The sequence below is a fragment of the Barbatula barbatula genome, assembly GCF_947034865.1.
Source record: "Barbatula barbatula genome assembly, chromosome: 24".
Classification (NCBI taxonomy): domain Eukaryota; kingdom Metazoa; phylum Chordata; class Actinopteri; order Cypriniformes; family Nemacheilidae; genus Barbatula; species Barbatula barbatula.
Window position 1 is genome coordinate 10,729,974 of NC_136787.1, and position 18,566 is coordinate 10,748,539.

General features: G+C 38.5%; 1 protein-coding gene across 4 annotated transcripts in view; it reads right to left on the minus strand.

Moving 5' to 3' along the window:
* Nucleotides 1-18,566, minus strand: part of cadm2a (cell adhesion molecule 2a) — a 279,639-nt gene that overhangs the window by 61,918 nt on the left and 199,155 nt on the right. For all 4 annotated transcript variants that reach the window (XM_079447823.1, XM_079447822.1, XM_079447824.1 and 1 more), the window contains exon 3: nt 2,223-2,372. In XM_079447823.1, coding sequence (XP_079303949.1) covers nt 2,223-2,372 — 150 coding nt within the window. The remainder of the gene's footprint in view (nt 1-2,222; nt 2,373-18,566) is intronic.

Genomic DNA, 18,566 nt, shown 5'->3' on the forward strand with positions numbered 1-18,566 from the left:
ACATTCTTCTAAATATCTTCTTTTGTGTTCTGCAGAAGAAAGAACAGGTCATTCAGGTTTGGAAGAACATTTTGGGTGAACTATTACTTTAAGGCGGAAAATCTCCACTGTGTTTCAATTTCAAGAGCTAAAAATCCTTTCTTACCCTCAAAAACTATTTTCAAAATCTCTTTCATTTTAATGAGGTACTTTTAATCTAGTAAAATTAACTGTGTAATTCCTCTTTGCTCTATACAGCCCCACACTCAAGCAATCATAAGATCCTCCCACTGAACTCACTGGAGGAGGCAATTGCTGTGGGAACTGCTGTGTTGGCGCAGCTTGAGAGCAGATCTGCACAATTTAACTACAGGCTCGTGTAGAAAGCAGGCAGGTGAAGATGAGCGCCGGGCCGATGCGAGCAGTCAAATTACACAGCCTGCTATTATCAAGAACACAAAATATGCAAGTGTTTATTAATGGCTGTAATATTACAACAGCTAATGATAACACGTATGGCCGCCGGAGGAGCCCGCCGTTTCATTTCCATCCTTGGGTTACGATTGACAACATCGATGGCATATTGATCATTACCAGAGAAAATATGAAACATCTCTGTGTGTAAATGGAAACCAGTGCTTCCATTGAACACAGTGACGTCACACAAACACGTACAAATCCGCTGTTCAAATGTATTCTTTGCCACATGGGTGTTTAAAAAAAATCTAAGGATATTTAGGATCTCAATCTAAACAACCTGGGGAATTCTTACATACTGAGCGCCATCATTACAAAAATACATCCGTGCAAAAAGCTCTGCTGACATAATAAACAGGGCATTCGCCATCTGTGATAATGCTTCTGCCCTGTATCGATCTGATCTGGGAACAGTAGATATCTTCAATGCGGCAGTGAAGAGTCTTTAAATGGCTCGCCTCCCGTACCTCATTTATCAAATGTAATCTGTTAGTATTCCGCGACATTAATCAAACCCCCGTCCCACTTTCCTGGCGTTCGAGCGAGCATGTGATGTATGTGAGCGAGTCCGAGAGAGCCAGAGAGAATGTATAGCTGTTGATTTTGCGTCTGCTCTTGATTAAGGGTGTTTATGGGTGAAAGTGTGTCTTATAAAGCCGGTCGGGACCGATATTGATTCTCTGCAGGAATGTATAGCTTACCGATCGCACAACAGGTGAACACACAAAGGCATTTACAAGATCAAGGCCAGCCTGGAAGAAAATCTAGACAGTGCACAATGTGATACAGTTGTTTGCCTTTGTACATACAAATGCGACTCTAAATTTATACAGCTGATACTTGTGGAGATCTTACTTGCATGCCAGCAATCTGTCTTTTCAAACCCCATAAAAGCAGCATTTAAAGGGAAAGTACATCGACAAATAAAACTCCGGCATCATTTAGCCTACTCATCCGGGAGTGGTTCCAAATCCGTATACATTTCCTTGCTTTGATAAACACAGAGAAAGATATTCGGAAGAATTGACTTAAGGAAAAACTACAATGGTAGTTACAAGTGCCCCAGAACGGTTTCCTTTCCTACATTCTTCAAAATATCTTTTTTTGTGTTCTGCAGAACAAAGAAATTAACAATCAAAGCTTATCTAAATTATCTTGTTTCATCATGTTGTCTCATACAGAATAGGTGAGTGGCGACCAAGGGCTGTCAAACTCCACAGATTATATAATATTATTAGGAATATGATAATTCTCCATTTGATAAAAGAAGTTTTATGTGATAAAGTGAGTCCAATTTAAGCTGTTGTTTTGTATCTCATTCACGCTTTGATACAGTTTTCAAACATGGCACGTCAAAACATACAGTGTCACACCTGGTTTAATATGCCATATCCAAGTAATTTGGTAACGGATCTAAACATAACAATGCACATAGTGCACCAGCATAAATGAAAGTTGAAATCTATTTAAAGAGATTGTCTTTCTATGGTAACACGCAGCTTTCAGGGAGCTTGGCAGTGTATGGTCACCATTTACTTTCATCATTTGTATATGAAATATGACATTATCATTTTTATATGACATATACATTTTACATGAGTGTAAACATCTTTTTCAGGAATAAAGACATATGGGTTTGAAAGAGCGTGAGGAGGAGAACGTAACTGTATTGTATATTTTAGGTGAACTATTCCCCTAAAGTTTAATTTAGCTGAGGTCCTTTGCCCACCTGAAAACACACAAGACTAAAAATGGCTTTCACAAACCTTTCTTGTCCCCGAAGAAGAGGGTCTGCTGTGCCGGGTTTGACCACTGGAGGGAGTTGTTGTCATTATTTTCCACCCGGCAGGTCAAGTTGACTATCCCTCCTTCTGTCAGGGTTATGTTCTGGACGATGGGGAACTGGCCTTGGGTTCCTGAAAGAGACAGACAGAATCTGGGTGAGAGACAGACACGACCACAGAAACATATGGAGCTGCATTCAACCTTTAGCACTAAAGCCCAACATGAAGCTACAACGCGTTCCGCCGATTCGGTTCATGGAAGATCTCCAGAAAAACAGTCGAACTTGGGTGAAAAGTACAGAAGGTGATGAAGTTACTTGCATCTTTTAACGGAAAATCATAAGGGAGAGAGAAAAACATGAGGAGGGCAGGTTGCACATAAACGCTTGATTTCAGACATGCCAGATTTTGGAAGGCAACCAGATGAGATTAAGGACTTTATGGCAGGTGTAAAGTATTTTGTGGAGGTGATAAAGAAATTGAGCCCCTGTGGGAAAACAAAACCAGAACAGTGCTTGCCTGTGCAGAAGTCAAAGACACCATGCTGGGGTGTTGTGGGGGGCATTTCAGTTGTTGTTGCTATGCAGTTTTGGGTGGTCAAGAATTCCCCCTCTAAAAGTTCATATATAATAATCTATGATCTAATTAAGTAATAAAGTACTTTGAGCTGTGTTATATTGTGAATATAATCATGACTGTATATGAAATAATTCTAAAAATAGAATAAATAAATAAAATCATTCATATTTATTTATAAAAAATATATAATATATAACTGTAGCAGTAAGAAAAGCTACAGTAAAAGACAATATTCATGGGACAGTCATGCACCCTCACTCGCCAAAATCTGGGCAGAAGACTGAATGAAGGTTTAGTTTAGCTCAGTGAGGAATAATTCACAAACTGACATCCATCATGGCACCCCAGCGTTGGACAGGCAATAACAGATCACCTTGTGCGGGGAAGGAACTCATAGTGGAGCTAATGAAAAACTCTCCACACACACATTTATACAGTATATATAGACTGCCCTGGAGAGAGGACATGATAGATTAATAATCTGTATTTATTTAAAGTGAAAAAGCGATAACTTCAGAGGTCAACGTCTCCAGTGCAGCTGCCAGCCAATGGGGAGTCGGGATGGAGTAAAATGTCAGGATATGATGTAAGAGGTAAAGGAGAAGGACAATGGCATGATGGAAGAACAAATGCTCTGTCCTGACTAGGCTTGATGCGACATGTTTTTTTTGGGGTGAAGTCATTTTAGGTCCTTAGAATATATTTGATGATGAATATGCAATTTATCCAGACCAATGAGATTTCAGTGTACGTGGGACTACCTGCCTCTGTTAAAAACAGTTAGAAAATGGAGTTTACTCCATTTTTGTTTTGCACACATTTAAGTAAATTTACTGTAAAGTTTTTGCACACACTTTTTTTTTTATGTAAAATCAACTAGCAGAAATAGCAGTAGTAGGCAGTCCCACCACTGTAGGATTTTTACAGAGTACCAACAACAATAGAAACCAATGAGCCACAAAATACCAAAAGATATTTCACTGAACTGTTCACTGAAATATTAAAGAACCCACAACATTGCTTGATGGTCGGTATTCCTAGAAGAAATGAAGTTTAGATGATTCGGACACAACACACGGTGATAAAAAATGTGATATGACTATACATTTATAAAATCTTTGTGAATGTGGATTTTGTCAACGTTTATCAAGAGAACCCCTACATCTTATAATGCACATGGACTAACAACTTTCCTTTTAATTGAATGCAGTCTTTAACACGGAGGAAATGTGATTATTCTCATGATTAAGACACGGTGAAAACAGATTGGATTTATGGTGGTTAATGAGAGAAACAGAGCTAAATAAGGTCTTTAGTTCCGTGCAAAGTTACAAATTTTGCATGTTTTTCTGCTGCCGCTAATTGCAGTGTTTCACAATTAGCCTGATTCGAGGGGCTGTCCTCAGACATGGTGTTGCTTTCATAAGACAACCAAGAGGACAGAGAGAGAGAGAGAGAGAGAGAGAGAGAGAGAGAGAGAGTAAGTGTGAGCTGCTAAGGGCCTCTCCACAGGCTCCCTGACTGAAGAGCCCATCCACCAGCTGTGGTGCTTATTTCTTTTCCATGCCTCTGGAAGGCACACACACAGGAGAGATGTCAATTTGGGATTTATCGAATTTCCACTTTTATTTTCATGAAACACCTGCATATTTCACTAAAATGCTCAGGAGGATGCACCGATATTTTGCAATGACATCACACCCATGACTCTGAAAACACTACGATAGCAAAAATATATGTGCAACAGACCGTACAATACTACATAGAATCTGGATGACAAAGTGACTTTTGAGCATCTCAAGATCAGACAAGTGAGGAGAGAAGGTCATTTAAGATCTCGATTGAGGTCTCCCGCAGATCAGGCATTATGTGGAGGAAGACAGTGAGATGGAATCGCATTACTCTAGGTAGGCAGAATACATTATTCATCCGGCTTTTGCATGAAGCATGACCTGCCAACTTCTTTCTCCAGTTCTCACTCTGCTTTCTGCTTCCTTGATCTCTACCACATCATCTTTCCCTTCCTCTATTTTCTCTCTATAATCAGGAGAAGGGGTCACCATCTCCTGGGAAATCAAAACGATGCTGAAACCTTAGGTGCAAAACTTGTTCTATTTCTATGCATGTGGTTGAAAACGTCGGTCAACAAAAATGTGTCAATTTCAGAAATCCCCAGTAGAGTCCTATACTGTAAATTGGATGACAAATAAATTATGAATTTGTAATTGTGGGTGATGAAACAAGGATGTCCTGCGATGGTTTTCATACCAGAGGTCTCGAGTTTAATACCAATACAACTGTGCAAATCTCAGACAAAGATAATATTATTGATGTTGAAAATGTAGCTACAAGCAGCTGAATTTGGGACCAATGAGATTGTATTGTGGGAGATAACAACACATTCACAAATAATTTCTATTTTAAAGCCGTCTTACAATTATTAATATAATACTGTATACAATATTTCGTTTGAAAGCTACTGTACTTTTTTCCTTTTTAAACACATTCAGCATTTTTAGATACATTTAAAGTGACAGCATTAGGGTCTTCAGAGCTCTCCATAGACAATTACTTTGGTTTATAAGTGTCTGTCTGCACTGGAAATAACTGAAGTTTTGGACAACTTGTAAAAGTAATGCCAAGATTAACTGTAGAATGTGCTTCCAGCTATTCCGAAATGTTTATTGTTTTGCATATTTCCTGCCAAGAGCACTTTTGACAAACAAACGATCGCTGAGAGACAACTGAAACTACCCACAATTTAACAGCACAATGAACAACACTGAAGCTGAAAAACTCATTTCGAAAGAGTTTTAAAGAGAAGTTCAAACCAGCTCAAAAGTAAAGAATAAATGAAAGAAATAATTAATTAATAAAAGTTCACAAAGTTCCATTTCAGCCGTGTGTCTGACAGAGATGTGCAAAACTTTAAGTAGAAACACAGATAGTAATAACAAAGCGACACGAATTTGAAAGGTCAAAAGAAAAAATTAACAGATATCTAATTTTAAATCTTGTATCCTTCTCTTTTCTCACCTGGGTGAACTACACTTCGTTAAACAATTAAAAATGCATGACTGAATTCACTTATTATTGAGTAAGTAAATACATCAATTGTTGGTCCCCAAAATGATCTACTTAATTGGAAGTTTTTTTCTATATGAGTGAACAATATACAGCAACCCATCCAAAAATCAGTTTAGTGTGCTACTCTATATTAAAGGGTCTTTTTCTTGACATTAAAACAGTATCTGTTCAGGTCAATCTACTCCCTCAGGGCTCCATGATGGAGGTCTTTATCTACTCCGCTGAAGCTCTGAATGACTGGAGACAGTTGGTTGTCTTATCTTGTTATTTCAATGCAGAAATAATGAAAATACTGACCATAAGGTGTTAATTTAACACTGTGCAGTTGTGTACAACTAAACTGTCATTATTCTAATTTAACCTCTTTAGGAAACCTTGTGCAGTGGACCACATCTTTGTTATTTACAAACTTTCGGTTGTAGTGGTTTAATTACCATTTACTTCAAATATGACCTCATAAGCAAGAGCATGATGCTACAAAGAGCAGGATATGGTGTCTGTCAAAAGCATAGATGTACAAACCATTGCTATGTTGAACATGATTATACCATAATATCGCTGCTGTCCTTTAGAAACCTTGTATCTCCATATTTCGTGACTTTTTTTTGTCATAATTTTTTTTTATTATTCACCCGTTATGTTTGTCATTGAGTTTTGCGAATATCCAACCCATAAAAAGTGCTTGCGAACTTCGAAAACACAGTATTCAGTTTTTTCCATTTCCAAAAAAACACAAATTTAGAAATCTGAGGTTTCGGAAGGACAGCGACAATATGTTCTTACATTGACATTATTGTTGACACAGATTTAAAGTAAGGTTTAGGGCTGTGTTATGGGTGTGTCTATAGGCTGTTGTGTGTCTTTATGTACCTTCAAGGCTATTCGGTGAGGGAGGGGATATGCATCTAACTTACTTTTCCTGTTTCTTGGATGATGCTGCTCTTGGGACAGGTTGTGTATTGATGAATGTATATGACCCATGTATATATGGGTCCTATGGTGTGATATTGCAAAATGTAGAAATCAAACTGTAAACCTATAAAATATGTATTTATCAAAATATAAAATTAGCTCTGCTCTCTCCTAAACGTCCTCAGTGACTGTCCCACTGAAAGCTGTATGAGCTTTACAACACAAAGAGGGAAGAAAAGACTGATATAAGGGGAGAGCAACATGCAAACATTTTTCTCAATATCAGTTCCCAAAAATGACGAATGAGAATTTATATGCACTGACCCTCATATTGTTAAAAACAGAATGATTGTAGAATGTGTCACAATACATCACGCTGACTTTTATTCTGTGTCTGTTTTGGGAAATACTCACTGTAGGCTTTCATAAACACTTCAAACAAACATTTTGTATTCAGCAGAAAAAGAAAATGACACACTTAGGAATAGATTTATGTACAGTAATCTATAAAAACAACAGACAGCTCTTCACTCCCTGCCTTTGTTGTGCTAAAAAGAGCCAAGTTCGGTGCACCAAAGAGATAAGAGCCATACAGGCTTCACGTATAAGTCACACAACTGACATTTAACAGCTGTTGTGTTACTTTGTTGCTTCTCACACACAATCTGCTGCAGTTCAGAAGCTCTTAACACTCCGAATGAAACTTTACACAAAGCTGTTGCATGGATGATCTGTCCAGGCAATCCACACCCACGTACCTACGTAACCTTTGATGAAAAATACGACCTTTAACGGGATCTGAGTCACGAAAGTCGGCCTGGAGGTAGTCATGCCCTTGACTTTTCGCCCTGAGCGTGCTGACAGAATACAAGAGGATCATATTTGTCATCAGATCAGCTACCATGACAGTTTTACATCTACTCACTGTCATGTTATTCCTAACCTGTATGACTTTGTTTCTTCTGCAGAACACAAAAGAAGATATTTTGAAGAGTGTTGGTTACCAAACAACGTTGGACCCCATTGACTTCTATTGTATGGACACAAAACCACATTTCTCAAAATGTATTCAGTTGTGTTCCACAGGTTTTGAGTGACATAAGTAATTGAATACATAATAAAATATCTCTAACACATATATACGTTAATGTATCCAGACGATTTATTAATTTTGTTAAATGCCTGCATCCCAACCAGTAAACAAAACACATGATATTCTGGAAACATCAGTACGATCTGAGATGCATCTGATAAGACTATCCTGACTCAGAACGATATTATTGGGACAAATTACCCTGGCACATAATCTCTGATTGGATAAACCGAAATAGAGCACTACAGATCCTGGCATATATTTGGACCGCAAGCTCTGTCACAACAGACGACTGCGAGTCTTGTTTAATCTGCCATCTCATCTAGACGTCTCTGTTGGATTCAGCCTAAGCATTAGCCTGGGATTCTAACCGAATCCAAACAGCTAATTCACGATTGAGATCTACCACACAAAAACGGTAGCCACATGGGCACGGTGCCAGGTGACTGCAGGTGTGTGGGCAGTGCTGATTCTGAAGCACATAAATAGGTGCCATTTGGGCAAACCATCTCAGGTTTCCTAAACAAGATCCAATCTCTACTCATTCAAGTGTCGAACACACTAACAGCAATTTACAGCGTGAAAGCGCCCGGAAGACATTCTCAATGAGAGCTGGCGATCCGAGGGGTTGGCGGAGTTCAATGTCATGTTCATGCCTAGTGATGCAATACGGCAACTACCAATGGGAACGCAGACGGCTGAGATCATGTGATCTGCAGTCTGATAGTAAGTCTGAAACTTTTTCGACCTCCAGCGATGAAACCGCTGTCTGTGTGAGTACTTTATAGGAGACATTTATGGGCACAACCACCTTCAGCATGTGAATCACGATTAATAACTTGCAGCGTTGCTTCCTCCCACCGGACACCAGCCCTTTTGAAAGCAGAGTTGTTCATTTTGGATATTTTCCTAATTCAGCACTCAGAATCTTTCCCCAGGGCTGAGAATAATGTTTGAGGAGTTAATTAGAGCTGTGGGACATTTTGTCAAGAGATGTTGCTTAGCAGAAAAATATGAAAGATATATAACACAGATTAGAAACTAATAGTGGTCCCCATCTGATTTCAATAGCCCTGACAGCGGAGCGCCCTCCTTGTTAACCCACATTGGATTATTACACTTAAAAACAGCCTCATGTTTGTTTAGTTTGTAAAGCGCTGTGTATGTCTTATCCTGTTCACACATCAGTACGGGTTCTGCTTGTGGAAATACAATTGAGATGATGGACGTTTCCGTACTAGTAAGATCTGACAAGGAAGAAAACCGCGAACAGCATTTCTGTACACATTGTTTTTGAAGAGATATCATGAAAGGCATTTCTATCACAGCCTTACATACTGTGCTTGCTGTAATGACATAGCCTCTCGATAGCGGCATTGGTTTCTGAGACATTTAGGCAATGGGTGAAACTGTGATAAGGACCATAAATTATGACAACATGGTGAATAGCAACAGGGGGTCACATAATATAGGCGTTATGATTGGTCTGGTCGCCTGTCAATCAAACTCACGTGAAGGGTCAATTGCCATGCTATTATTTTTCAAAGGTGCAATGTGTGACAAAGATGGATCTGTTGACAGAGATGCAATATAATATAGATAACTATGTCTTTAGATGTGTATAAAGATGTTTTTATTATCTTACAATGAGCTATTTCTATCTACATACTCTTCAGGTTCCCTTACATGGAATTTGCCATGCTGTTTCTACAGTAGCCCTAAACGGACAAACTGCTCTACCGAGCAGTGTTTCATAAATACATCATCTCTTTCAGCAAACAAGCGAAAACGTGATGTCACGTGATCTTTGTCAGTTGCCAATCGCCATAGTGCTTCCAAAGGGAGGGGTGAGCGAAGGACTGAGCCGTTGGTTGAAATTCGCTCACCACTTGATTCCGCCACATTTCATACAGAATAACAAGTTGAATTCCTAGTATTAGAGTTTAATTTAAAAATAAAAATAAACTAAGAAAGTATTAAATAAATAACACCGTCAAATGAAAGTGGTCATACAACTACGCCCATACAACAGGTGGCACTATATGCTATTTTCACCAAATAACAATGAAATAAAAAATAAAGTTCCCCACCTGTTATTGGCCATTCAAGACCAAGACCATCAAAAAATATTTTTGAGACCAAGACTGGACACGAGTACTACAACACTAGTTGTAGAGAAAATGCTCCAGATGCTCTGGGTTCGGGCCAAATACCGCCCCAACGTCATGTCCCCTCGGTCAGCTCGCCAAATCCGCATATCCTTTCAAATCCATTCTATGTAAGTGTGAACTAGTGAAGTGTAATTTTGATGTCAACCCACAAAAATACTTTTCATACCGTAACTTCTGTTTCAAACAAAGATAAAAGAGTTACAGATTGCAGACCTATAAATAAAATGACACCCCCAGTTGTAACCAGTTTTGGTACCAATGGAAAGACGTCTGATGGGCCGTGGCTGTAAATAAATGCTTCCATAAAGAACATGGACACTAATATCCACACACAGAGTGTAGGATGTGCATTTTTTTCAATACACAATGTAATTTCTGATTTAGAGGAATCAAATCAATTAGCAAACAACAAATGAACTGGCTTCAGCAGTTCCACTTTCATTTGCACAATTAGACCAGTGTGCAGCTGCTCTTGGCATAGTAAACAAACGTCCCAATCACAGTTCCTTAATTGTAGCAAGTCTTTTTTCTGTCATTTTAATGCTGTAATTTACTGCGACAAAAGGGGTACAGGAGCGATGCCTCTGTCTGGATCAAGTTTGCCCATGAAAGTGCTGTTGACAAAAACAACTCTCTTACTCGCCGAGCACGAACGCACACTCCCAGACAAGGCCGTGCGTGAAGCAGGGAAGCGTCCCACAGCAGGCAGATGGCACACAGGTAGAATTGCCATCTGAGGTGAGCGCGTATAGTAAAAGTCATGCATTATTCATGAAGAGAGCAGGTGGTTTAGAGAACTCTGTCGCTGATAGCAGCATGCTCATTCTGTACACACAGGCCTCATTTCATCTACCTGAGCACAAATATTTGCAGGTGATAGTTTTTCTTCACTCCAAAATCAGGTGGACCTCCGGGAGAGCTTACAAATGTCACAATCAGATCTACTGCCGGGGAAAGATTTTCATTTTTTGCAATAATAAATACTTATGAATCAACCGCCTATTGTTGTAGTTGTCAGAAAACAGACTGACTCCGTATGTGTGTGTGTGTGTGTGTGCATGAGTGTGTGAGATATCTCACTTCCATGTGGCTTACCGAGTAATACATAATCTCTGTGAACTTCCCCTTGTAAATATTTCATAGGTTCTCTCTGAACCACTTAAGCCAAAGCGACTTTTAAATTTTATGTCTAACTATGTGGCAAACAGCAATCGTGAAATTATACAGCCGTGGTCTGAAGGATGTGCTGTCACAATAAAGTTTCGAAAATACAGCCGTAAACAACACTCTGCGTACAGTTCATGTCTATGATATAATGCTGTGCTCCTGCATAATGCAAAGCAAATCTGTGAGCCCTTAAACTTTTCCTTTTTTGCAATGCAACATCAATGTTTGCCAACATTTTTTAAAGAGCAGTATAAATGCAGCTCTTGGAGGCTCACTTTCACAGGTAAACAACTCTATTTGACATTAGCAGCCAGACCCGAATCAGAAAAAAGTGAAAGATTCCAAACAATTTCTATATGCAGTATAGACATACTTTTGAATTTAAAATAATTAAATATTCAAATGACATTAAACATTATTAATATTAAAACATACTATATAAAGTCTTAAAATGAATATGATCAAATTAACAGTTTTAATATTAAAATTAAATTATGAATGCAAATAATAATATGAATATATATTAATGTGAAGAAAGGCATATTGAATTCTTATCATTTATATACGTGTGATCTTAACAAAATATTGAAAAAAACTATGAATGAAATGAATAATGAGAGAATAAATAAATAAATATGTGTCGTGGTGGTAATAAAATATACTTAAAAGTAAAAAAAATCAGGAATAGGAATATATTTTAATGTGAATATTAAAATGTTATTATGAATAAATATTGTTGTGACCATATAAAAATATATGAAATATATGGTGGCATTCTTCTACAGTTGGTTACTGTTTAAGTAAAAATGGCCAACAAGTCTCAATAATATTATAGACCATAAACATAGCCAGAATTTTGTACAATATGCCTTAGCGATCCACACTTAATATCAGATCATATAATATCCATTTGCAGATCTGACAGCATTACAGTAAGTAGCTCTCATTTTCATCGAGATGACACTTTATATTATGAAAAAATACATCCAAAACTGAAACTCAAGTAGTAGGATATGGCACTAGGAAGTACAGCTTGAAGTCCCATTGGATTGTGATGAGTCAGCCAAAACGCACATAACTGCAATTATTATGCTTCAGTTAAGCATATACAGTTCACACTACACTACAGCGTCTACATATCGCTACAAGGCACAACTGTACACGCTACGAAGCTCCATGCACCGTTCCAACGCTCAGAAGCCTTGCAAGATGAACTGTAGGAAGAAAAGATGACACGGCAAGTAAAGCAAAGGTAAAGAGCGAGTGGATTGAGGAGGGCTGGGGAAGAGACAAAGACAAGGGCAGTATATAGCAAAAATAATGGTCTGAACCCCCAGTGTGCACGGAGGAACAGAGAGCGGTGCTGCCCGCCTGGCTCATAGCAGTGATAAGACAGCTATCTCAGCTCAGCTTATTGGGAACTGTGTCTGCCTATTTATCAAGCAGCAGGGAAGATTGAGGATCCAACTCACCTCTCACTTTGTTTTTCGTGGCCGCCACTGGAATCGCAAAGCATTATGGGGGAGAATGGAAGGGAGGAGGACAAGGAGGGTGAGAAAGGCAGGAAAGGAGGGAGAGAAAGAGGAGAAGATTAGATTAGAACAAACCAGTTTCAAGATGGTGCACAATGCATCGAACCAGCACACTGATCCTCCTGTTGTGGATACCTAATTCATACCTGTCTGGTTCGCAACAATGCACCACTTGAAAGCAAACACCTCTCAAGACCGCTTATCATTTGTAAACACTATCCACTACAGAGCTTCACAATACGCTGGTGATAAAATTGTAGCGCGCTGACAGGCAGGCCAATGGCTCTCCAAATATCCCATAAATGGCTTTGATGATGAATATTGCTGCATAAGAGCATATTTACAACTTCCTGAAACGCTTGTGTGCAATTCGAGAACTCTGTTGTCATGAAACCCTTTATTTCAGCACAGATTAGTTGTCACTAGAGGTTTGAGAAAACATATTCTTTGAAAAGCGTGTAGATGTGTGGTTCTCCCAGTTTTTCCATTAAAACCATTACAAAATTCCTTTTTGTACACTGCAGAAAAAACTACAGAAACCCATAACCAAGATCTGTGCTTTGGAAGAGCAACCTTTGAGCAATAACATTTCTCTTAGTCGAGTGAAGCCTCAACCCGCTGTCGTGTTATTGCTTCGTGAATGGCTATTGATCTGACCGAAAAGCGCTCTGGTACTGACTCACAATTAGACACAACAAGCCGTTCATGGTTGACAAACAAACGTCTGATGTCAGATCCATGTTTTCGCACCAAAAGCATCCGCTTTAACAAAGCTTTCCATTTATATGCATTAAAGCTGAGCACATACAGTACACAATTATCGTATACAACATAATGCAATCACATAACATAGACTGAAACAAGCGAATGAGAAAAATGGCTCGTAAATGCTTTAAATAACACTTTTCATGAAAAGCAAATGCACAATGAATGTCCTGTGCTGTGTTTCTATACTTTTTATGCATTTAGCTGAAACACTAACAAATCTGGTGGGGTTACGGGGGCATTCTGATAATTGTTGCAATCAGTCCGGACGTGCGTGTTCAATGAAATTGCACTGGCACAGTTCAAAGTCAAACAAACAACATCCGTGTGTGGGTAAAAGTGTAGGAGGCAGAAAGCTGAGAACAGAGGAAACTTTGCAAACCTTTTTAGATTTAACCTCTAAGCGGAACCCAGAAGTGTCATGCAATTTAGCAGTGAATTATTTTCTTTGGAGGTATTAAAACATCCATCGGTCATCCACAGAAACCAATAGTAAACGCTCATTAGTGAAAAACTAATAAACTGGAACTTGTTCAGTTCCTGTATCTCAGCTGGTAGAAAATTGTGCTACACTCAAGGGGTCAAAAAAGGGACGAACGCGATTGTCTTCTTTTCTGTGACACGAATCCGAGTGAAACGGCGTCTGAAGTGAGAAAATACCCCACCTCACATCATTTTGCATGACAGGAAGAGGGAGGTGGATGAAGTCAACATAAATAAAAGATGCTGACGCATTCATACAACCCTAAAATGAAGATTTAGTTTTCTAAGATGAAAATGTTAATATTTACATAGACAAAACAGAGTTAAGGGGAAAAGGGTGGAAACTGTCTTCCATATGGATGTTTGCTAAATGCTTTCCATCTTTTACCCATCTCAAGTTGAATGTTTAGCCCCTGGTTGAAAGCAGGGCATAGTTTTGAGTGACAGAGACAAAGTGGCGTCCTCCAGGGCTAAATTGCCCAACACTGGCTGTAGTGCTACCTGTGTAGGAGGAGAAACTGGAGGAAATAGAAAGGCAGAAGAAAGGAAAGGTTTGTAAGCCTCTATATCCTACAGCCAGAAAGGTAACAAAAATCCCACCATGCCATTTTGAGAACACTGGGCATCACTGAATAATTCAACGGACATGAATTATTGATGCTAGGAAATACTGAGATCAAGAGGCCGAGACCTATGTGACCATGGATGACAACTTGTAGCAGAGCAAATATCATTTGTGCACGATAAACTTCACCCCAAAAACAATAAACGATGCTCCTCTTGGACCAGTTGGTCTTGGGAAGATTTATTGAGTCAGATCCGAGCTCTAAACTTTACTTTTAGTGGGAAAGACCTCCTGCTGAATAAAAGCAGTAAATCCTGCTGTCCGTAACACCATTACGGTGACTGAACAACCAAAACAAGAGAAGAAACAAATGGACTTGATTTTAGCTCGGCTGGAGAAATCGCTCACTACTGGACAATGGAACTGAGCCAGTTCAGCGGAGCCATTCCTCATACGACATTCTCTGACATTCCTCAGAGGAAGTTCAATATAATGCAATTTGTGGGGGAATTACAGGTATCTGTCTTGGCTTGCTGATCAGTTAATGCGGATCAACCTGTTATTTGTAAGCGCCTCACATCTGTGCCATTTTGCAGCCATTTATGCTGAACTGAAATCAGTTTTAGGGAGACCGTTTGAGATTTATGATGAGGGAAAACGGAGAAAATATGTGCTGAGCAGAGACACAAGGAAGAAAATGGTTGATCTCGATATCAGGAACAGCACGGTGAAAATAGCATTGGGCACAGATGTTGTAGGCATTGAATTGCGCCGTTACCTTATTTGCATAACTCTTTCGGTGAATTGATCACTAAAAGGCTCACACACAGCGTGTCCAAATAGTGTTCACTGTCAGTGGGTGAAATTCCATTATTTCAGTTTACAAATCAAAATAATTGAGACCGGATTTGCCTCTATGTTCTGCATGTATTCACAGGGAATACACATCCAGAGGAAAACTTTAGACTTCAAATGCATTGTAAGCCAAATGAATAGATGTAAATATTAACAAACAAACCCTAAAACATAGACTCATTTATTTATATTGTTAATACTGATCAGAAATAGAATAAAATATGTGGGGTCATTTGGTGACATCATGTGTCTCAGATGAGATGACTACGGACTTTATTTCAGCATCTTTTTCTTTCTTTTGTGGCCCTTTGAATATATACACCGAGGTTTAACATCATACCACAAGCGGTGTATATCACAGCGGATGTCTGCGCTCGGCACCTTTCAAACGCTGGAGAAGTGGCAGCGTGGCAATAGCGGCTGATTGCTAATACCCTGTTTGTGCTGTTTCAGAATGGTAATTTGGCAATTTAGCGTAGCCGCGAGCACTCGCCGCACTATAGCGCCCTGGTGAGAGGGAGAAATAAATAGCATGAAATCAAATGAAATAACATGAAATAAAATCAGGAAGAGTCTGCGTTTAGGGCTCATTACATTTCCGCTCCTGCAGAGGGTTCTGGCGAATACTAAATGAGGCAAAATAACAATAGTGACACACACAAGAACCAGCGTTGTGTTCAGACTGAGAATATGAGCTCATTTCTCAATGACAGAGCTATTGCAGCGAGTAACATTACACACAAACTCCTCAATGGAACCGCATGCAAGATTTAGCAATACTACAAGCTTTAACACATACAAATACATAATGCTCTCTTTCTCTCTCTCTCTCTCTCTCTCTCACTCTCTCTCTCGATATATATATATATGTATGTATATATGTATATATGTATATATAGTATATTTCATTTTACATTTCCCTAACAGGGGCAGTCATGCAACCTCACACTTCGGTCTAAACTAAATCAACTATTTCATTAAGAAGATACAAACAATTATTTCATGAATCGGACATAACTTTTCTGACTCTTATTACGTGATACCAAGATGATAAACACATACATACATATACTCATGCTTTCCTGTGGCTCAGTGGTTAGAACATGGGCCTAGCAACGCCAAGGTCTTGGGTCGGATCCCAAGGGGATTGAACAAAGTCAGAAACAAATGTATAGTACAATGCAATGTAAGTCGCTTTGGATAAAAGCGTCTCCCAAATGCATTAATGTAAATGTAAATGTATCTAACACCAAATTACTCATAATGACAAAATACATAATGTGTTCAAATACCACAACGCAACAAATGTGTTTATTATTTATAACCCAAAGCTATCATATGTCTTCCGAAGGCTTCAGATGTCAAATGGACCAGGTTCATGCTTCTTTTGCAGCCATTTTAAGCTTAAAAGCTTTAGTCTCGATTCAATATAATTGCTAAAAAAACGTTTTGTCTTGATGCTTGGGAAATATTCTATACAGAACAGTCATGCCAATACAGGACTTTGAAATGTAATTAAAAATTAGAGAGAGCCTTCGGTACAATAGCACAGAGTACAATACAGTAACATTTGAACTGTTAAACTGAGATTTAAAAATCATAAAGATAATCTAAATGCTTCAGATTTCAAGCATTGACAGGGCTATACTGGTACAGCAGAAGAGAAATCGTTTGATCTGAGGTTTGCTGTTTCACACGCTCAATCGCACTTTATCTGATTCCATGTGGATATATTTTGTTTGTAGTATCTTCAGTACAATTCTTATTCTTTTCCTCTCCATCCCACACCTCCTCAATCCATATGTTTGGCTGATAATCAAAAGTGAACAGTGCCTGACACATACAGCCTGAGAAAGGGATCCAGGTTAATCCTTGTTACTCAATTGAGATATTATAAATGTCACACATGGGCTTCTTGAAAATCTCACAGCTTTAAAGACGTACAAATGACACGATGGGCCAAATGTGATCTTGTCTGAATCCTCCATCATCCAAATGACAGGATATAGATTTGCCAAACTAGCCACCAACTACTGTCCATTGGAAGTACTCAAACCAGTGAGTCGAACGTGCTATGAAGTCTTTCTTAAAGGTCCAGTGCGTCATATTTTCGAGGATCTATTGATAGAAATCTAATATAATATACATTATTGTGTTTAAAGACCTTACATAATGAGGCTTTATGTTTTTATTACCTTAAAATGACTTATTTCTATCTACATACACCGCAGGCCCCTTACATGGAGTCCACCATGTTGTTTCTACAGTAGCCCTAAACAGACAAACTGTTCTACAGAGCATTTCTTAAATACGTTACGTCCTTCGAAAAAAGATGTGAAAACGTGACAACATCTTAGTCTTGTGTCAGCTACCATAGTGCTTCGAAATGGAGATGGAGGGGTGTAGGGAGCCCACATTTTTGACCTTGTGGGAACTTTTTGGGTCACCGCTAGAGAAAAAGTTTATTTGAAAACAAAATAATGTCCTGTTTTCTCGTAGTGCCCAACTGTTTAACGGTCCGTGCGAAAGAAAATATCCAATTTTTAATCAAACAAAAGTTAAGCAACAAGAGAAATAAAAACTACTATTGTGTTGCTGCAAATGGTTTAACATCCCAATGAAATGAGTAAAACTATACAGGCAGACATGGGCTGCATATTCAATTTCCTTATTTATATATATATATTCTATAAATTATTAATATATTTTATATTCCTTGGTTAAAAGCACATTTTGGTTGATAACTTACATTTTCTACTTCAGAGTAATTTGATTATAAAAACACCTTGAAAAATGTATTCATTAAAATAAATAATCATAAAACCAATAAAAACATGCATGCAATGACTGAAACACTATGCTGGGGTCCCTCATTTGCAATACGTTTTCATACATTCTTCTAATTCCTTAAATTTGTTTCATGCTGTCTTCGGTTAAACAGCAGGTGCATTCTTTATCAAAGATTTTGTAACTGCATAATTCCTTTAAAAACCAGAATTTTTACCGCACAGCACATACGTTTGGTTTGATGAGTCGTAATTAACATAATTGGACATGAATAAACAAACACTGCTGGATATTTAACAGCTGATTCTGAACAGGTTGCGTGTACCAAAT